This window comes from Erpetoichthys calabaricus, chromosome 17 (assembly GCF_900747795.2).
Source record: "Erpetoichthys calabaricus chromosome 17, fErpCal1.3, whole genome shotgun sequence".
Lineage (NCBI taxonomy): Eukaryota > Metazoa > Chordata > Cladistia > Polypteriformes > Polypteridae > Erpetoichthys > Erpetoichthys calabaricus.
Genome location: NC_041410.2, coordinates 21111626 through 21134077, shown reverse-complemented (window position 1 = coordinate 21134077; position 22452 = coordinate 21111626). Strand labels below are relative to the sequence as shown.

Here is a 22452-nt window from a genome sequence, read left to right as displayed (position 1 = left end):
CTGATGCCTCCTCACAATGCAGGTCATGTGTCTCATTTGGGACTCCATGAGCAACACAAAGTCAAACCAGCAGTACCCAAGGATTTTCCGGAGAGACACAGCACTGAAGGAGTCCAGTCTTCATCTCAGGTCACTGGATAGGCAAACACGTGGTCCTGTCCCACCCTCTGGACTTGACCCTCTATCTGCCGCAGCCAGGTGTTACATGGGCGTCCCCTTGGCCTGGTTCAGCTATTCGGGTCGTCATCAGTGAGTGTCCTGTGAGCCGGATCACCCTCAGGGAATCACGCCACATGGCTGTAGTGCCGTAACTGACGCTCCTTCACAATGCAGGTCATGTGCCTCATTCAGGTCACTGGATAGCGTCCATGTCTCACAACCATATAGCAAGACAGGAAGCACCAGGACTCTAAAGACTTGGACCTTCATCCTTTTGCAGATATCAGCAGCGCCACACACCCCTTTCCAGCGACCTCATGACCCCCCCACCATGCTCTCCCAATCCGTCTACTGACTTCATAGGAGGAGTCACCAGAGACATGAATGTCACTGCCGAGGTAAGTAAACCTCTCGATGAGGCGACACTCTCTCTCCGCAGACAGACACACTGCTGATGGCCGTGCCCAAGAGGTCATTAATTATGAGAGCCATTTAATTGTTTGTATTTCACAATTCATTATTGGAGTTATTTTAAATAGAATATATAAACAAATAATATTCACCTGATACGTTTAGGCCCATTTGTACATTCAACAAGTTAGTCACACAAAACTGGACCTTTTGAAAATATTCCATCAACTTCTCACAGTTGTTTGCTTTCGGTTTTATTACACTTTATATTTTTATTTTATTAATTTTCATTGTAATCATTCCATACAAACAGATCCATTTATAACCCAACAAATTTGAAAACAAATCAAACCCCATCCCTGAGAAGGAGAGCTTAGCTAAAGGAAAATTTCTTTAAGCTTTTTAATAAGGCAACATTAGGCAAAAGAAGGGGAGAAGTAAATATCTATATAAATAAGAGATGGAGAAGGGAGTTAAATACAATAATAGTTAATTCTCTTATTCTAAAATAATATTGATTAAATCCTGCCAAGTTTTGAAAAAGTTTTGTACAGATCCTCTAACTGAAAATTTGATTTTTTCCAATTTCAAATAATATAAAACATCAGTTTCCCACTGACTTATAAGAGGAGAATTAGGATTCTTCCAATTTAACAAAATAAGTCTGCGTGCCAAGAGTGTAGTGAATGCAATCACCGTTTGTTTGTCCTTCTCCAATTCAAGTCCATCTGGAAGGACACCAAACACAGCTGTTAGTGGGTTAGGAGGGATTGTGATACTAAGGCTGTCTGAGAGGCACTTAAAAATCTTTGTCCAAAATGATGTTAGTTTGGTGCAGGCCCAGAACATGTGACCCAGTGAGGCAGGAGCTTGGTTGCAGCGCTCGCAGGTCGGATCCTGGCCTGGAAACATTTTGGACAGTTTTAAGCGAGACAGATGAGCTCGATATATAATTTTTAGTTGAATAATTCTATGCTTTGCGCATATAGAACTCGAGTGAATTCTCTGCTTTGCTACCTTCCACTCCTTTTCTGATATATTGATTAAGAGATCTTCTTCCCAATGTCCTCTTGGATCTTTGAAAGGTAGGGACTCTAATAAGATTTTATATATTGCGGAAATAGTGTTTGTTTCCTCGGAATTGAGCAGTATTTTTTCCAGCATTGTGGAGGGTGCAAGGTGGGGGAAATCGGGCAATTTCTGTTTAACAAAATTTCTAATTTGAAGATAGTAAAAGAAATGTGTAGCTGGGAGGTTAAATTTTGAACGTAATTGTTCAAAAGATGTAAATATGTTGTCTATATAAAGATCTCTGAGCATTTTAATCCCAAAACTTTTCCAGGTATTAAAAACTGGATATACTTGCGAAGGTTGAAAGAGGTGGTTCCCTTGCAAAGGTGCCACTGATAAAAGATTTTCCATCTTAAAATGCTTCCTAATTTGGTTCCATATTCTGAGTGAGTAAAGCACAATTGGGTTATTAGTATATTTGCGATAACTTTCATTTATTGGAGAGCAAAGCAGGGAATATAAAGAAGTACTACAGGATTTTACTTCTATTGCAGACCAAGCCTGTGTATGTGCATTTATTTGTGTCCAGGTTTTTATGGCTTGTATGTTTGCTGCCCAGTAATAAAACTGAAAATTAGGTAAAGCCATGCCACCTTCTGCCTGAGGTCTTTGTAGGGTCGCTCTTCGGATACGTGGGTGTTTTGAGTTCCAAATGAATGAGGTTATTATTGAATCTAACTGTTTAAAAAACGATTTATTGATATATATTGAAATGTTTTGAAATAAAAAGAGAAGTTTAGGAAGGATATTCATCTTAACAATGTTAATTCTTCCGGCTAGAGTGAGATGAAGGGTTGACCATCTATGCAAGTCTTGCTTAATTTTTTCCATACAGACGCCAAAATTTTGTTGATAAAGAGCTTTATGTTTACTTGTGATATTTACCCCTAGGTATTTAAACTGATCTGCTATGGTAAAAGGTAGGGTGTCTAATTTAATATTATATGCTTGTGAGTTCACTGGAAAGAGTATACTTTTATTCAGATTAATTCTAAGACCAGATATCTTTTGAAATTCTGTTAGTGCTGTTAAAACAGCAGGGACAGTGTTTTCTGGGTCCGATATATATAAGACCATATCATCTGCATATAGAGAAATTTTCTGTTCCAGTCCTTCTCTGACAATCCCCTTTATCTGATGAGAATTTCGGCAGTGAACCGCCAGTGGTTCAATAGCGATTGCAATGCTTTCGGTTTTATTGCAGCGCTCATTGAATGTGACGTTCGCTAAACGTTTCAAGTCTGAACTGAATCATTACCCGCGAACGAGTCACACTTGTTCATTTAGGATTCTCAAACATATTGTCTTAGTTTAATTTATGCATTTTCACTTCACTGTCATGCTTTGTCCTTTCCAAGAAGTTAATATTATACGATATGAATTACCAGCATGTTTAATATATAATTTAATAAATATTATAATGAAATAAATAATAATTAATTTGAGATACATTCGAGGACACTCCTGCCCCTGAAAGCTTTTGTTTTTTATTATTATCGATGAATCAAACAAATTAAATGAATTGTTTCACTTAATTCAGGAGTCTGAGGCACTCCTTTTGCAGATATCGGGAGCGCCACACACCCCTTTTCAACGACCTCATGACCCCCCATGCTCTCCCAATCCATCTATTGACTTCATAGAAAGAGTCACCAGAGACATGAATGTCACTGCCAAGTTAAGTAAACCTCTTGACAAGGTTGACACTCTCTCCAGAGACAGACACACTGCTGATGGCCATGCCCAAGAGGTCATTAAAGGCCTGATTTTGGTTTTTATCAGGACACTCGCAAGCCCAGACACTCAGACTCCTCACTCAGTCTCTCAAGAGCCCCGATCAGAGCCTCCATTGACTCCACGAAGATCACAGCATCGTCAGCAAAGTCAAGATCAGTGACTCAGTAAATGCCCATCACTACCAGCAGGTGGTGCACAGACATGTTGAGACCCACTTGTTGTGAATGGCTGGGGAGCCTCCCAGTCAGAATTGCCCTGTGTGACTAGCGCCTGGACAGCAAATCCAAGACCACTCATGCCCCCGCCCGCCCCTCACTCCTGTAGAAGTTTCCGAGACCATTTGGTTTACCTGCCCAGTATGTCCAACCATTCCACCTGCAGGCTCTGAGGCCACAGAGAGGCACTTTGAGAAAGATCTGGGATGAGGAGAACATTCATTGGATACACAATTGGGTACTTCACACGGAGAAGAGGGCCCTCTGGTGGTCCCCAGGCTCTGCTGCTGGGGCCTTTTCAGGTTCTTGTGGCTGAGCTCCCCTGCTTTGATCAAATAGCCTCGCACAGACACAGTGAGCAGGCTGCTGGTTTTGCCTCTAACTTGTGTTGTTGTTATCGTGACAGGTGACCAGCCTGGACCAGCAGGCGACAGAGTCGAGTCTCTGTGAGAGGAACACAACTGCTGGAGTCAGCACCCAAGGTAAGAGGGGAGCAGGCAGGTCCCAATGTCTCAGTCCAAAGGTGCAGGGTGGGCCTCAGTCTCCGGGTGTTTATGGCCGTTCATGCTTCCCTTCTTTGCTGCATTATATTATAAGTTCAGGCCGAATCACAAATCCTGAGAGGCCTCTGACATGGAGGGAAGGGACTGTGATCCAAGGGGTGCCACATGGACATGAGGACCCCTGCAGCAGCCTCTGTCATGGTGCCTTAGCCAGGGACTCACCTTTACGATCAATGCCGGCTTTGCTGACTCCTTCCTGAAATCCCAGGGAGGGCTAATGGTGGGAGGCCAAGGAGGAGAGCTCTGTTCATAGCCCTCTAAGGGGTTAGCAGGGTGGCATGGTGACCAACTGGCAACGGAGCTCAAATAAGGGCTTCATTGCTCTTCAGTAATTAAGACAGCCATTATATATAACTGGATGACAACACAATACAAATCCTTTTCTGCTTTCATGCAGAAGTGAAGATGTTTCTCTTATTTCTCTTTTCACCATCACCATAAGATCTGAGACTCCATCCATTTTTTGAACCCGCCGTACATCAAATGTAAAAGATTAAACGATCATTTTGCTCCGGATTTTTCTTAGTTACGTAATGTCGGCACATTCCTAGAAATAAAACGGATCAAAGCGTTTGATTTTGAACCAATGACCACCCAGCTTTTGTTAACTTCAATCCTCACAGAAGGTGGACTGTTGGCAGTGAAAGAACCTTTAACTCCAAATTGATTGTCTAAAACTGTGGACAGGATTTGTAAAGAGTACCTGGTATTTTCATTTTACGATCTGAGCCCACTTTCTAACATCTTAAGTGATTCTTGTTAACGGTGGTGACATGATGCATGTTGGTCAGGAAGAAGATGACTGCATTCTGTCTTTGGGACCTCAGTGACCCCATAAACAAAGGTATGGGGACGCAAAGCTGATCCTGACAACAATAGACATTGGGTGAGATCAAAGCCCCCAGTGTGGGTGCCCACCCACCTCAGGGTACTCTAAATTCTCTGGGCTCAATTGACGGTCCCTAACCCTAAGCCTAACCCAAAAGGCAGTAGCCAGTTTGAACCCTACAAAGGAAGGACAGAGACCCAGATTAGGAGACCCCCCCAAAAGCATTCTACCTCCTCGTGGAGTGGGTCGGATATTTGGCACCAAGTAACAAAAAGCACACATTTTAAGAACAACCCAGAAAGGCATTTACAAACACAATAAAAATAATGGAAGAATAAACATCAAAGTAACCCAAAATGGTACCAGGGTAACCCGAAACAAAAATGAAAGAGACCCAGCAGAAAAAGAAATATAATGGAAGGATAATGCAAAAAGGAAGGATAATTATTAAAAATCCAGTATCCAAACGGGTCTTAAAGAAACCCGAGATAAACGCATAAACGTGAATAACCCAAACAGGTAGTCAACAAACACAATAAAAGAAATATAATGGAAGGATGAATAGAAAAACAACCTACAGTAACCCAAAACAGACAATAAATAAAGATAACCTAAAAAGCCATTAAAGAAACCCAGAAATATAATGGAAGGATAATTCAATTCAGACAACATTTTCAAATTTAAAGCAACAGAACTCAACTTAGAGGCCAAACCGCCCAACTTCCGAATGGAAGGCCCAAAATATAAGGGATGGATGAAGAGCTAAAGCAGAGACTGGCCGAGAGGTGAGTGTCCCTTATTGTCCCTGAAGGTGGGTGGTAGGACACTTGGGAAAGCCTGGTGGGTTCAGACTGCATTCGACATGCCTGGTGCTGGTGGGCAGATAGCAGGGTGCTTACCCCAAAATCTCCAGAGTTAAAAAAAACCCTAACCCAATTTCCAGTGGGCTGCAGACCCCACAGAGACTACCCGGGGGTCTTCCGACACTGTAATTACACACTTTCTCTTTTGGGTGTCCCAGTTTTGTGTGCACTGCAGTGGTGTCCATGAATGACAGTGCCACCCCTGAACTCTGAGCAGGCCGTCGCTTCTTCTCTCTTCTGATTTGTGTTCCCTCCTCCTGCAGCCTCGGTGGACAGCACGTCTCTCATGGCGTCCGAAGTGGCCGACATACCCGATCACAGCTGCTCCTCTGAAGACCTCTGCTCCTTGGAAGTGCAGGGCTCACTCCGGTCCACCGAGTTCTCCCCATACAGCACAATCCGCACCACGGCCACCGACGGCAGCTGCAACAGCCTGGAGCACAGCATGCGTTGTGGACACTACAGCGGGCGCTCTCGGGGCGACGAGGGGGGCTGCTTGAGTGAGTCCTCGCTTGACAGATCCCAAACCCACGGCTCCACGAACTGCACTCAGGAGCCGTCGCCGGACTGGTCCTCGGAGAACAGCACCCTGAGTAGAGAGGCCCGGGCATCACCCTACGACTCGGCAGCGTCCTCCTCTCCTCCCAGGCACAAGAAGCTCTGTTTTGCCGTTTGTTCTCACCCCTCATCGTCACCTCCAGCTCAGGCGCAGGCCACCTCATCTCATGGGACCACGTCACGCCCGGATAGGCCCCGGCTGCAGTGGTACAGCAGGAAATACCGATTATCGAGAATTGTACGGTCAACGAGTGACCCCGTCTCCTGTACTTCAGCCCCACAAGGTAAGTCAGCTCATGTAGGACATCAGGGGTAGGCCATTAGAGGGGTCTACAGGGAGCCTAACGGCAGAGGAAGGAGGAGGCTAAGGACACAAATAACTTTAAATAAAAATGAAACTTAAAATGAAGCTAACCGTCCTGGGGCTCGCCAGCTGAAATGATTAGTGCTTTGCCGGTGGTCTTTACAATAGCAGCAGTGCAATTGGACTGCATGCATCCATCTTAGCATCTTCAAGGTACAGAAAGAAAAAAGAACACAAAGAATTACACAATACACAAAACTAACAACAAAAAGATTAAATAAACTCGAGCCAGGGAGACAACCCTGACTGTCCCACAACACACCACAGCACTCAAGCGATGTTCATAAAGAGAAGTAAACATCCCCAGTCTGTATCGCTGATGTCAGGTGGGATGGATCCGTGGATGTTGTGACCCAACCCTCTGCATGTCACTGGAGAAATCGGTGGCAGATGGCAGGCCCTTTGCAGTCTTGCCGTTGTGTTCTTAGCTGACTGGAGCAGAGCCTGACGTGACGTTTGCTGCTGCTGCCCACCACCTTCAAGGCCTAACGTGTTGTGTGTCCGGAGAGGCCCCCTCTGCACACCACTGAGTGGTTATCGGAGTCTTTGAAGGTTTTCTGTTAGCTTGAAAGAGCCTGGCCATTCTCCTCTGACCCACAGAACTGCCCATCGGTCCCCTCTGAACTTCAGAGACTGCAAAGCGCCAACTATCTCACCAAACTGAAGGTGGCACATCGCCATCATTCTGACCAACAATAAGTAAACCTCCCGTTTGTGTCTGTAAGCTACTGAGGGCCCGTCCACACTATTACCGTATATATTCGCGTAGAAGTCGATCAAAAAATAAAATCAGACCCCGACGTATACGCTCGTTCAAAATTACGACACTTAAATGTTTTTTTTACATCTTCTTGCCTCCTCCAATCTCACATCAGTTTCTCAGACACATCGAATTTTGTTGCAGCAGCGCAGTTACCAATTTCTTTCGCCACTTCACTGGCTTTAAATTTAAAACCAGCTTCATATTTTCATGAGATCGAACACTCCATGGTAGATAAGGGATGGCCTTACAATAAAGGTGTATGAGGGTGTGAGATACAAAAAACACAAAACAGTGCAAATGTTGCTTCGGAATAGGTCGGGTCTTACCGTGTGGTCACATAGGCACAAAACGTAGAGAAAAAAGGCTGTGTGCTCGGTGCGTACTCTTTCAGGTGGGCATTAGCATATCATAATCTCTTAGACCAATAGCGTGAGTTTTCTGTATTCGACTTATATGACCGACATTATAAAATACCGGAAATCATACAGTAAAATCAAACCCCGACTTATCGGCGGGAGAACTTAAACGCGAGTATATATGGTATATGTTTTGTTTGAAAATGCAGGCATTTGTCTCCGTTTTTGCCTTTCGTTCGCCCTACTCCAGCGTTTTCAGCCCACGATAACAAATAAGAACTTCTGAAAACGCTCTGCAGAGCAGGACACTTTTGAAAACGCTGGCTCCATTCGTTCTCTGGTTGGGTCATGACTCTTCAGTGATCAGATCCTGCTCGTTAAAATGTCTCACTCCTTGATTGGTTACCCTTCACGCATGAAAATCATATTCTGTCATAGCTGATGTAGAGGTGTTGCTTTTCTATACGCAGTTTGAATGTTTCATGTATGCGCAAAAAGCACATAATTTACTGAACACTCAAATTTTGTGATAATTCCAGTGGCCAGCAACATTAAAATCCCTTCAAGGATCACAGGTGTTAGGTGATTTAAGAAATCGCGGTCCGGCGAGTGCTCACACTGTACAGTTGAGCAGCCAGTTAAATATGCACTCAAACTGCACAAATGTGTTCAGTCCGGTTCACATGGCGTGACATCGGCGTTCAGATTACACGTGGACCAGGCACCCTGCATTCACTGGAATTATGGGAAATTCGATGGCAGCATCAGAAAATCAGCATGTGAGTGTTTGCACGTTTTGGAGTTACACATGACGGTGTTTAGTACAACAGGACACTATGAGTTGTGTAAACATGTACAGTTACTACGTCATCAGAGCAGATATACACATAATAACACTAGTACCGTGGTGTCCTCAGAGGATTCAGAAATTCGATTTATTGTCAAAATGATGACCCACAAAACACAATATTTTGGACATGCCTGTAACATTACTCAAGGCCACTCTCGTCATTATTTCCAGCAGTTGCTAAGGCACACAAGTCTGTTCACATTTTCAGATGGATTTTCTGTGCAGAAAATCAAAAAGAAAGCAAAAGACAGCTGCACAATTCGGCATGGAACAAGAGCATCAAAGACCGGTTTTGAAATGGCTGCAAGAATAACAAATCACCTGAATCACAACATCCCAAGTGTATTGTCAGGGAGTATGCAAATAATTGTGCTTGTTGGTATTTATTGAGATTTAGTTTCTGCTTTTTGACATAAATAACGTGACTTGCCGCAGCATTGCGTTGCCTCGCCCTGGAGACTGTGAATGCTTAGAGCTGCAGGAGTGTGTGGAGTGTCTACTAAACAAAGGCCCTTTGTTATCGACGTGACATCTTTACGCACCACAGCGTTCTCAGCCTTTTTAATGCACACCGTTTGGAGAGGTGTTCACCGGAATAAAATAACCGTAAAAGCATCAGGAGTTTAAAGATCTCAGGAACCGATCCCCTTGCAGATAACACACACATACGCATAAAGACGTGCCCTTTATAAGCTCATAGTTAGCTTAATAACGTGACACTTTATCGTCACTTCAGTAATTATAAAAACAGCAACGCTCAAATCCGTGAGCAGACTTTTGGAAGCTCCTAACTCACCTGCCTGGTTCCATTGGTTTCTCCAGCCAGGTTAGTTTATCGAACTCTGCGGAGGTTGGCACGGCCAGCTCTGCTGTGCACACTGCTTTGGTTTTACACGGAGAGTCATCTGAAACGTTTGTTATAAAAGGAAAGTTTCCACCGAGAAGCGTCTCAGGTGCCTCTGCCATTGCTACATTACTTAATCGTGTACACCCAGTTAGCCAGCTCTGTTTGTCATAGCAAGAGCGGAAAAAGTCCGCGTGTGAGCTCGTCCTCCATCACTTACCCGCTGCTGAGTTCAGGTCGGTCTGGTCTCAGCTCCTTTACCTTCTTTTATTCTTCAAGTGAGCGATTTATGAAGGGTGTGTTTCGTTAAAGAAATAACTGAATTTTCTTTGATCTCTGAAGTTACATTAATGGCGGGTGTGAACTGTGAACCATTGACGTCAACATGAAATAGTGTGTCGACGATTGCCCAATCACGTTAAAGATACCTAAAACAATACTGATTCGCTGCCAATAAATGTGGGCGTGACCGGGGTGCATAGAGCGGCATCCCCGAAAAATCTGAAAGCAACCAATTAAAGGACAGCCTCAGGTCACCTGTCAGCCAGAAGATCGGAGGCATGCGTAGACCCTCATTTGACCGGCAGCCTTCACACAGAACTGAAGCAAATACAAGTAGGAACCAATTCTTAATGGATGTTGGCACCAGCAAATAAACAAATTTATTTCATGATTGTTTCGCATTATGTAATTAATTTAAGTAGAGTTTTTAAAAATATTTTCGGGGGGGATGATGCCCCCGTACCCCTCGTTACACACTGCCGCTGTTGTCTCATGTGCTCCGTGGCTGATCTACACGAGCCCCTGGCCCTTCCTTTGGACCTCCTCTGCACTTAGCTTCTTGTGGTGGCCGTCACCCCTTATCTAAACCGCTTGCTCTTTTAGGTTGGTGGTCCTTCTGACCAGGTCAGCCACTGTTTTAATGAATTCTGGTCCCATGTTGCTGTGCTATTTGACCACTTCGCCCGTCTCTTCCACTTTCAGGATGGTAAACACTTTGATGTGAATCTCAGGATTTCAATTTCTGCCATTCCCCTCGGGAGCCGCTGGCAGTGCCACAATCTAATTGTTTCTGCTCTTGCAGGTGACGGCTGTGCGTGTGTTGCTGCTGCTTCTAATCAGGTCCAGCAAGAGTCCCCGCTGACGTCCCCTGAGCCAGGTACCATCCATATGGCTTTGTGTATATAGGGCACCACTGATACATACGATGTCACGCAGGGCACACAACCCACCTGAGACCTCCTGACAGAGTGAGAGAAATGAGACCCGGGTGTGGAGCTGCGTGCCATCAGCTGTGGGCACAGAGGAGCAGTAAAGTGAATAGTCAGGCACCAGAACTGAGCCTGGCACACGTGAATTAAAGCAGGCCGCTGTCTGAACTGAGACTTCACATCAGCGCTGAACCCAAAGGGGAGAAATCTTCAGGTGCGCCAAATTCTAAACATCACCATGAAACCAAATACAGTGGGTGGAAGCGCGTCCTGCCTGGTCGACCCATCAAACATGACGGTCACTGGGACGGCTTCCTTCAGATTTATATGTGGCGTCAATCATCATTACTTCAGGGCTGCCATTTCCATTTAAGTTTAAAGCCAATTTAAGTCCCTCTTCGCACTAAAAATTCAGTTTGATTGTGTGTACCCCTTTGTCACATTAGCAGGATGAGACTGTGTGCCAGGCCTGCCAAGCCTGTTCAGAACAAATCCTGGTTTTGCCCCATTGGCACTCACTTAGGCCGTGCCCACACGCCTATAAAGATGAGGTTTATAAAGATGGTGGTCCACTTGTGTGATGACGCAGACGTCCGCCTACACTGGGCCCATGCCATTCCTCAATTGGTCGGTAACACTGCCAGCCATGAGGTTTATCACCAGACTGTAGATGCCAGTAAATCGTATGCAGGTCATAAAGCTGTGTGTGTCTGCTGGCTGCGCCGGACCATCGGGGGCTGCTGCGTCCCTTTTGAAACAGAATGTGTGAAATCCGGCCGTCTACAGGGGGTTTTACATTTAGAATTCAGAAACCAGGCGATTGATTTGTCAGACTCCTCTGTTGGCACAGCTTTTAAGATGGCGCTGTCTCGAGAAGGATGACTGGCCGCCATCACTCTCCGGGCCCTTGGTGTTAGTCGTATAATGGAGCCGAGCGGCACCTCTGCTCACCGTTTTTTACTTCCCAATATAATGCATGACATTTACAGGGCACTGCCCGCCAGCAATGAGACCGTCTCAATGGTGGTCTGTTTGATTGTGGATACTGGAAGATTTTATCTTTTCATGTGGCAGAGCTGAAGACAAAGGAGAAGAACGGAGTGTAACGATCACGCGTTGTCTCTTAGTTCTCACAATAACGGCTGCCCTCTGTTTGCTGCTGATAAACACAAATGTCCTTCTTGTCTCCCACAGCTGCCTGTCACGAACACACGGCCGGCGTTGTGCCTTGCCAAGGAGCCCTACGAGACGCCCCCTCGTCCAGGCGACTGAGAGATGACGCTAAAGCAGACATGAGACTGAAGCCCCGGGCCCTGCAGGCCCTGTGCAGAGAGCGGCCGCGCTCCTTAGTGGACCTAAAGACTTACAAAGACACCAAGATATTGGTGGCCAAGTTCCTGGAGCACTCCAGCTGCAGCCTACCTCCTGAAGTTCAGCATGTGGTCAACAGCATCAAGTACGTCATCAAGTCAGATGAACGCCACATGGAAGAAGCCATCTTCAGTGCCAACGTCATTGACCAGGTGAGCCTCAAGCAGTCAAAGAGATTCAAAGCAATCGGAGGAGATGACAGCTCGGTGCCCACTGGGGAGGGAGGAGCTGTGGGACAATATAGGGAGTGAGGTCAGCGGATTGTCACTCTCTAGTCTTGGCCTTTGGGTTGACTAATAGTAAAGTTCTCCTTCTGCAGCCATCAATCTACACTCACCGGCCACTTTATTAGGTACGCCTGTGCAACTGCTTGTTAACACAAATGTCGCGTGGCAGCAACTCAGTACATTTCAGCATGTAGACATTGTGAAGATGACCTGCTGAAGTTCAAACCAAGCATCAGAATGGGGAAGAAAGAAGTGTGATTGAAGTGACTTTGAATGTGCCTGGTTGTTGGTGCCAGACAGGCTGGTGTGAGTGTTTCAGAAACTGCTGATCTACTGGGACTTTCATACACAACCATCTCTAGTGTTTACAGAGAGTGGGCTGAAAAAAGGAAAATGTCCAGTGAGCGGCAGTTCTCTGGGCAAAAATGTCTTGTTAATGCCAGAAGTCAGAGGAGAATCACCAGGCTGGTTCAAGCTGTTAGAAAGGCAACAGTAACTCAAATAAGCACTCATTACACCTGAGGTATGCAGAAGAGCAAATCTGAACACACAACATAACTGGTGGGCTACAGCAGCGGGAGACCACACCGGGTGCCTACTCCTGTCAGCTAAGCAACTGAGCAACTGAGGCTACAATTCACATGGACTCACCAAAATTGGACAACAGAAGATGGGAAAAACGTGGCCTGGTCTGATGAGTCTCGATTTCTGCTGTGACCTTCAGATGGTTGGGTCAAGAACATGAACACCTGGATCCATCCTGCCTTGTATCAACGGTTCAGGCTGGTGGTGGTCCCGGTGTAATGGTGTGGGGGATATTTTCTTGGCACACTTTGGGCCCCTTAGTACCAACTAAATGCCACAGCTTATCTGAGTATTGTTGCTGACCATGTCCATCCCTTTATGACCACCATCTTCTGATGGCTCCTTCCAGCAGGATAACGCGCCATGTCACAAAACTCCAATCATCTCCAACTGGTTTCTTGAACATGACGATGAGTTCACTGGACTCAAATGGCCTCCATAGTCACCAGATCTTAATCTAATAGAGTACCTTTGGGATGTGGTGGAACAGAAGATTCACATCATGGATGTGCAGCCGACAAACCTGCAGGCACTGAGTGATGCTATGATGTCAATATCGACCAGAATCACTGAGGAATGTTTCCAGCACCTTGTTGAATCTACACCATAAGGAATTACAGCAGTTATGAGGGCAAACGGGGGTCCAACCCGGTACTAGTGAGGTGTACCTAACAAAGTGGCTGGTGAGAGTTGGACGACGTGTTTCGTGGATTCTCAGTTCCCATCTTTGAACTCCACGCCTATTTCAATGTTGACAGTTTAGTGTAATCTTCGGACTTCACTCAGTTGGTTCTTTTGAAGATTTTTGCTCCGCACCTTTCTTTGGATTTTCTCTGTGGACTCCGGGCACCTGAGGTACCAACTGCTTGTCAACGTACAGCTTTGGTGATGCGAGTTACACACAAGACGCCAGATGTCTTCTGACTTGTGTGATTTGGGTGTTAAGTGTATGGAGCCCACAGCACTTGAAAAACGTAACATCCCGTTTTAACCCTTTCGGCCCTGGATTTTCTGTTTTTATGGGAAAAATTATTTTATGAGATATTCTACCTTTGTGGTGTCTAGGAAGCTCAAAAATGAAAAAAAAACAAAAAATGATCATTATTATTATACAAGAGCTGACAAATACTTCAATCTTCTTGAGGAAATAAAATTGAAAGTGATGCGCACAGTCTGGAAGCGTCCATTTTCACTTCCGTGTTTCGCGTAGTGTATGCCAGTCTGCGCTAATAGTAGCACGTCCAGTTCCAACGGCTACAAACGTGCTTGTGCTTTACAAAAACAGCTGTATATTTATGTACTAGTAATGGGATGTCAGGGCCAAAAGGGTTAATGGAGAAAGGAGGGCACACCACCCTAATACCATGGGCTTCCATGGCAGAATGGCATCAAACCACCCATCTCAGATTACTGTCCAAAGGGCAGGTGTGTTCACAGTGCCCAAGTGCGGGTATTTTTGACCAAAATGGCCATCCCGCCTGCACTTCAGAACAGGTCACCCACCTGAAGCTGAGCACATACTGGGACGGGAGACCAACCAGGAAAAGCTTGGGCTGCTGATCAAAGAGGTGTTGGCGAGGCCAGCGGGGTGCACTTACCCTGTGGTCTGTGTGTGGATCCCAGTTCCTCAGTGCAGTGACAGGGACACCGTGCTGTTAAAATTGCCACCGTCCTTCGGATGACATGTAAAACCGAGGTCCTGACTCTCTGTGGTATTAAAAGATCTGTGGGCACCCTTCGCAAAGAGTGGAGTGTGTCCTGATGCTCTGGCTAAATTGCCCACCACGGCCTATGCATTCTGGCCCCCTAGTCATCCCCTGTCTCTATTTAGCTAACTATCTCTCATCACTATTGGTGCCAAAATGGCTGCCGTTGCATCATCCAGTTGGATGCTGCTCATTGATGGTGGCTCCTCACTCACTATGTAGAGCGCTATATAAATGTAAAGAATTATCGTTATTATTATTTAAAAAAGGTGTTTCCTCCAAGTGCTCTCCTGCACAATCGGGCTGTGCGCTCTCAGGGCACTGAGGGTTTGAATCGCAGGCCCGCTCCACTCATTTGTTGCTTGTCATCTCCCCGCAGTGCCGCGTCTCTGGGTTTCCGCCATCCATGCTGACCCGACCTTTCGCTTGTGGACGCCCCTCAGATAGGCGCAGATTTCTTCCCAATTTCTCTCACCTGTCGCAGTGCTGATGCTGATGTGCCGTGTTAGCCAATCAGTGAGCTCTTGGTGGGCGGAGTTCCTGCCCAGTGAATGAGGGGGAGGTGGGTCTTCAGCTCAGCGGTTTGAAGTTGCTTCTCTCTTGCCTGTTTGAGGGTCTTGTGAGCCAGCGACTGGATGTCTGATACTTGGGTTATGCAGCACAGCACAACTGTGAGTGATGTTGGTCTGCTGGGTCGCCATTGTGTCAGGAATTTTGTGACCTTCTTCCTCCACAACAACGCGACATTAAAGGTTCTGCTCAGCCATCACTTAAAAAATGTGAAGTATGTAAGAATTAAAATGAAGGGTCATTTTTGGGTGAGTCGTTCCTTTAAAATTCTCAGACGTTCTTGGACTAGGGGGCCAGTCCACCAGAGAGCCCCCTCACTCACTCGCTTACTCACTCACAGCCCTAAGTGACCCCCTAGGGGTCAGCTGGCCCAACAAACACGTCAGAGTGAATGGGCTGGCATGGCTTTGTGCCCTGTGATGGACTGGCGCTCCTCTGAGGTGGTCCAACCTTCAGCTCCCCCAAGACCCTGGACAAATGAAGTGTGTAGTGACCACAAAGAGGAAGTGAGTGTGCTTCTTATTGCAGGTGTGGATTAAGAACTTAAGAGGAGGCCGTTCACACCACCAGGGCCGTTCGTTTAGCTAATGGCCACGCTGTCCCAACGACTCACCCGGGGTCGCCTTAAAGCTTCTCAAGGTTTCAGCTTCAACTCAATGACTCAGTAGTTGGTTCCAGAGACCCTCAACTTTTTACATAAAGCCGCGTCTCCTGACTTCAGTCCCTAATGCACTGATGTCCTTGACTACGCGATTCATTGCTCAGCTCCCAGAAATCTGCAGATATTCTTTGTCGATGCCTTTGAGGATTGTGAAGACCCTCATTAGGTGCCCATGCGGCTCGAGACTAAACAGGTTTGATTGCCCGAGTCTGTCACAGTGTGGCGTGTCCTTAAATCCCAGAGTGCACTTAGAGAGTGCACTTGCAGAGTAAACTCCTGAGGTTGCTCTCCTCTGCACAGCTTCATGTGCTGCTATGTCTATCTTGTAGCGTGGTGAGCAGAAGTGACCACAACACCCCAGATGTGGCTTCACTCCCGCCTGGACGACGTCACTTTATTTTTACTGTTCCACCCTAACATGTGATTTGCCTTTGGTTCACTGCATGTCATTCTGTAGCCCCCTGGTGTCCATCACCCCCTTAAATGACTGAAGCCATTGACTGGTCTCCTTTCTCTCAATCCACAGGTGATCACCAGCGCCCAGCAGAGCGAGAGCAGCCCACGCAAACGACTGCACGAGGACCTTCACCTGCAGAGCTGTGGGGCGCTGAGCTCCCCCTCTGCCAGCCTGCGGAGGGCTTGTCTACGGCAGCCCCCGGACCAGGACCGGCCCCACAGCCTCGTGGAGGTGTGCAGGGAGACCATCCTTTGACAGGCCACCCACCACACCAGCCTCCTTCAGCGCGAGCAGCTTCCAATTTGTGCCAAGCAGAGGCCCTGCCGCCCATTCGGAATGTGCCCGGTGGGGCGAGCTGGGGGTCTCACTCCTATAAGGATGAAAAGATATTGAATGTCTTCCTTCAGGGCTCATTTTTTTTTTCTAAAAATCAGACATACTGGAATCCGAAATACGCTGTGGCCGTGACGAGAAGCCGACAGCGAGTTGTAAGAGGAAGAGTCAAGCGCAACGGGATGTGCGTTCTGGAAAACTGTGGATCTGCCCAGAGGGGCACAGAATGGGGTGTGAGTGGCGGTGCCAAACTCTGCCAAGGTGAAGGGTGTTGTTTATAAGCTCGTACAACTGGACCGGTTGTATTATTTCACTTACCTCAACGTGTCTCATTCTTCTCAGTGTTTGAATTAAAACGAATTTGAATTCTTACCCGAGTCTCGCCTTACTGCTCTCAGCCGACACTCTTGTTTCAGGGCTTTTGACACCATCTCTTGCCCGAGTGGGCCTGGTGAGAAACGGAGAGACCACCACTCCCGACGACCTTCTTTAGCGAGCCAAAGATCTTCTTACGGGAAGTACAGTAAGTGCATGAACGTGTCCACAAAATCATGGGCTCTTCAGATCCAGCCCACCGTCACGTTCGCTCACAAAGATGTGAACAGAGAAGGAAACAAACCCAAGGGTACGCTAAAAAAAACAAGAACCAGTTTCCTCACCACCAACCCTGGAAAGCCCTCATAACCCAGCACTTCATGATGACCCCCATGAATAAGCGCCATGCCCTGTTTCTTTGGGGGGTACACAGAGACCCCACCACTTATCTTTACTTCAGAACCCTTCCCTCTGTACCAGTGCTGTGCCCCCTGACTTCTCTGCTTGCCCAAAGGCCCAGCCATTGTTACGATTAGGAGTCTCAAGACCACATAAATAGTTCATGACATCATCAAGGCAGAGAAGGTACGACATGAATGGTAATAACTCACTCTGCGGTCTGTGAGGTTCTTCTTCTCCGTGGGACCACCTTTGACTGCCCACTGCACGCCCAACCTACCTGGAAAGGGATCTCTCTGTGAATTGCCTTTCCCGAGGTTTCTTCTTCAAGTTTTTTCTTGTCTTCTTGGAGAGTTGGGGCTGTCAAAGCCCATTGTGGCACACATTGTGTGATTTTGGATTACACAAAAATACATTGTATTGAATTGTATGTAAGTCATCCAGTTGAGGGACGTTACGCTTGGACTATCTGACGCACTAGTAAGGCCACATCTGGGGTAGGGTGGTCACTTCTGCTCACCACACTACAAGAAAGACAAAGCAGCACTTGAAGCTCTGGAGTTCAACGTGGGAGTTAAGGACGTGTCCGACCTGTTTAGTGTCGAGCAGAGGAGGCTGCGTGAGGACCTAATTGAGGCCTTCAGATTCCTCAAAGATCAGCAGAATTCTTCCAACTTAACGGTGAACCGTTAGCGGAAATTAACAGGAAGGTCATGTAGCTCTGAAGCCAGGAAGGTCTTCCTTACACAAAGAGCTGCGGGAATCTGAAACAAACTGCCAAGTCATGCAGATGAAGCAGAAGCCTTGAGAAGGATCAGGACGAGAGATCGGGACAGCTTAGCTATTAGCAGAACAGATGAGCCTGAACGGTCTCCTCTCGTTTCTCCGATTTCTTCCCGCTGTCGTATTTTGCGGCGGCAGTAGACTCGACTCCGATGAGCGCCATCACACACAACACCAGCTTTTTAAGATCAAGTTTATTTGTGGTTTCTTTCCAGGTTGACTTGGCTCAATGTCAGCCGCATGCAATGAGTAATTAATTCTTGTTTTAGTACAATAAATCTGAAAGCATCACTAAGGAGTAAGGCTTCTCCAGTCACAGTGTAGTCATTGATTCATTTATTGTTCTTCTTTGCCATGGCTCTGACCCAACATCAAGACAACATCTTTTTTTTTTGTTTTGTTTCTTAAGTTTTTAGGACCGACTAACAGTTATCCTCTACGACACTCGACACAATAGGCTTTTATTTACACACATTCAAACACTGCTGCTGATGGCGTATGGCACATTCACACCGCACTCCACGCAAACCTTCGAGCTCCGGACGAGGCCCGCAATCGGATCTGACGACGATAAAACTCAAGAATAAACAGACGCTCGGTCTTCGGGGTTTTGGTACAATGCTCCCCTGCACGAAGCAGTCCACTGAGCACAGAATGGCCGTTTCTGGAAGGTACGTGGTAGTTGAGGAGACAGGTCCTAAAGCCAGCTGAGCCGTTCACTCTTGAAAATGAGACGCGACACAAAAGAGATTCTCACGTTGACACGGCCTGTGAAGTTTAATCTGAACTGCTAGGCAGATTATTATAGTGGTCTCAAACAAGGCGCACTGCCATAGGGGTCTTGGCCAAGCACAGCCCTGAAGAGAGACGGAGGGACGGTCAGATTTCTCTTATTTGAGCAGGACTCGCTAAACGGATGCACGGAGTTAACAAGCATCATCAGGGCTCCTATCAGTGGGCCGAAAGACTCAGGGGGGCTCCCATAGCGGACTCCAGAGATGAGGAGCGCAGTTGGCTTTAATGTGTCATTTCAGCAGGCGACTGCTCACTTGGACGGCTGCCTCGCATGGGTAGAAAGGAAGAGACGGGCAGAGCGATGGACTACAGAAAAGACAGTGTGGCACAGCACGTCACTCTATGGCAAGTGGGTGGGCGTTTTTGTGCAGACATTGAGGAGGATGGATGAATGGATGGACACCTCCAGCAAGGTGCATCACTCAGATGGATTATTGTGGCTGCCCCTCACAAACAGGCAGCTGTGAAATAGCGGTGTCCTGTAGGGTCAGCGTTAGGGTCAGGGTTAGGGTCACCTCCGGTTAGCTGTGAAGATGAACAGCAGACAGAGCCGGTGACTTCTATAGCTGTCTCTGACAAGGTACTCAGGTAACCAGACGGACATGTCGGTCACTTCTGTCCGCTCAGATGGACAGGTGACTACAGCTGACAGCTCGGCTGAACAGGCAACGAAGAACAATGCTGGCCAAATAACCAGGACAGAGAGAATTATGGGTCTCACTCGCTACCAGTCCAAACTCCACCAACTTCAAGGTCAGAGGTACTGGCCATCCAGACTGTGGGCAGCCCAGTCCAAGGATGGCCCTGACACCTCCATTTTCTTTACTGACGTCCTCTTTGTCTTGCAGGCCCTGAAATCTGCCAGAGATAAAGAACGGACCGTCCCGTTCACCGCTCTCACTCCCCCATGCAGAGCTCAGTCGTCCTGCCGTGGACTCCTCTCCGCCGCATCGTACCACACAACATAAGGATCAACAAAAGGACAAAAAGACAAATCAAAGAAGCCAAGACCACCATCTCAACAGCACAGCACGTGCTTGCAGCAGCACCCACAGTACAACAAAAAACAACCCATGGCACCTGCTGACAAGAACAGAGCAAGTGGCAATCATCACCATTTGTACACCAAGTTTCACGTTGGTCAGTCAGAGAAGCCCCCATGCCAGACAACAGTCCATCTGCTGCAAGACCCCACTGTGCTGAGGTGCCTGATCTGGACAGAGGGGATGCCAGTGGCACAGAAGATGGATGGAAGCCTGGAGGACCAGTGGTACACAGCTACATTTCTCAGAGAGGCTGGCATGACCATCTGAGTGAAGAAGAAGAAGAAGAATAAGAAGACTATAGCTGTGTCCAACACGCTGTTTCAGGTGGCGAGGAAGACGTGCGTCTCCATCCATTTCAGACAGCACAGCCGGCTCATAACAAGCTGTTCTCAAGAGCAGAACGGCCAGCCTGGGTGTTATTTACGCTGATTTTTGTAGTTGTCCCAAACCAGCTTTTAGCAGACAGAAGCACAGCTAAGTGACTGCAGTTTGTGGATAAGACAGACGCCATAGAACTGAAGACACCTCCTAGACAGCCAGAGGAATCTACTGTACTTATAGAGAAATAAATACGCAGACATATGGGCTCATCTGTGCAGGTCGAATAGACAGATGGATGAAAGGTACTATACGAGATAGATAGACCTGAAAGGCGCTATATAATAGATAGGCAGATAGATGTGAAAAGTGCTATCTAACAGATAGGCAGACAATAAAGTTGCTACGTTAGATACCCATAGTTCTCTCTAAGAAGCTACTTTTAGGTAAATACACAGGAGGACATGTTGGTACATTTTTGCAGATGTCTACAACCAGCTCAGATGGACATAGACAGATAGAAATGTGAGGAGCTACTGTGGAGGTTTGAAAGGCTCTATATGATTGATAGATATAGAAGGTGCTACATTAGATATCTGAATATCTCTTAAGGAAAGCTGCTGTTCTGCAAATACACGGCAGAGTAACACTGTTACAAATGAAGGTGTCTACATACAGACAAAGACAAGTAGACTGATTGATAAGGTAGGTGCTGTATGATAGATAGATAGATAGATAGATAGATAGATAGATAGATAGATAGATAGATAGATAGATAGATAGATAGATAGATAGATAGACAGGACAGGTGCTACATTAGGTGGCTGTAGCTCCCTCTAGGCCTCCACTTTTTGACAAACAGACAGGTGGACATATCAGTACGTGTGTCTCCTGTTGGCTCAAATTGTCCGGCACTGGCAATCGTCTCAGATGGACGCTTGTGACTAGCAGATTCCCAAACGGGACAGTCCCACTCACTTGTTACTTTGTCGGTCACACAGGTTTGGCTCATTGCAAACTGAACCTCAGCTGGCGCTTTTCTAAAATGGGATAAGCAGATTTTTGGGGAAGCGTCACATCTTTGCAGTCCAGTACTGCCGACCTCACCCACCGGTGGGCCTTTCTCCAGGGGTTGTTCCAAAGCTGAATGACGGGGACCCGCTGGGTCTGATGATGGCTTTGCCTTCCTCAGGCTGGTGAAGTGACCCTCACAAAGGCAGCACACGCTCCAGCAGCACCCAACTCAGCCCACAAGCTCCAGAGGTTCGCTTCTTGATGACAAAGTAAAAACACAAAGCTGTGAAAGTGAGATTTTCGGTAAGGCCTTAACGCTCACTCCTATGAAGTTTACATTCTTCTCAGGTCTTGTCTTCTGGATTCCCTCCATTTAATGGACCAGCAATCCTGCGCAAGTGTAAAGTCAAATGACAGCCACAGAGTGACCACCCCAATCACCCCACTCCATTGGACTGGACACACAAAAGCACAAATAAATCACGATACCCAAGTCACCAGTGTTAATGACGCTCAACTGAAAAGTTATTGTTGTAAAATACTGTGAGTTAGTGTCTAGAGAAGGCCTGGAAGCCAACCTGATGACTGTTATCCATCTTGGCAAAAATGAAGTCGAACAAACAAAGCCGACATGAAGTGCTAATGACAGGCAAACTGCTCGCTCCCTCTGTGTGCTGTCCTCTCCATCATGGCCTGCCCTTAAGGACCACGGCGTCAGGAAGTCACTGGCCTCCCCTTTCAAAAATATTCACTAGATGTAAATCGGGGTCTCCTGTCCAGTCAGAAGTCGAAACATGGCTGCAGGCATGGTCTTCATGTGAATCTGCCAAGAAAATAAAGGAGAAAGGATCAAAACAGGCTTGAAAGATAAACAGTGAACAAAAAAGGTCCAAGGAAGCCTTTGTGGGAATGGGAACACCTCATGAGTGGACAACAGCCTGTGGAGAACTAAACAGCTTCTCAGAGGAGCCACACACGGCTGCCCCCCAGTGTAATGAATTGTGACATAGCTGAGAAATGTTAGCTCCATCTTCACCAGTCGAGTGTATTATGACATGATGTTCAGACACCGGAGATT

At 46.8% G+C, this 22452-nt stretch overlaps 2 protein-coding genes across 5 annotated transcripts in view; one reads left to right on the top strand and one right to left on the bottom strand.

Moving 5' to 3' along the window:
- Positions 1-17076, top strand: part of fam189a1 (family with sequence similarity 189 member A1) — a 404507-nt gene extending 387431 nt beyond the window's left edge. The window contains exons 8-12 of one of the 2 annotated variants that reach the window (XM_051920463.1): positions 4000-4075; positions 6112-6690; positions 10668-10742; positions 11989-12317; positions 16441-17076. In XM_051920463.1, the coding sequence (XP_051776423.1) occupies positions 4000-4075; positions 6112-6690; positions 10668-10742; positions 11989-12317; positions 16441-16626 (1245 nt within the window). In that variant the 3' untranslated portion in view covers positions 16627-17076. The remainder of the gene's footprint in view (positions 1-3999; positions 4076-6111; positions 6691-10667; positions 10743-11988; positions 12318-16440) is intronic. The other variant, XM_051920464.1, reaches the window with a different exon arrangement.
- Positions 17077-18520: 1444 nt separating this feature from the next.
- Positions 18521-22452, bottom strand: part of apba2b (amyloid beta (A4) precursor protein-binding, family A, member 2b) — a 204543-nt gene continuing 200611 nt past the window's right edge. For all 3 annotated transcript variants that reach the window (XM_051920460.1, XM_051920461.1, XM_051920462.1), the window contains one exon: positions 18521-22197. In XM_051920460.1, the coding sequence (XP_051776420.1) occupies positions 22126-22197 (72 nt within the window). In that variant the 3' untranslated portion in view covers positions 18521-22125. The remainder of the gene's footprint in view (positions 22198-22452) is intronic.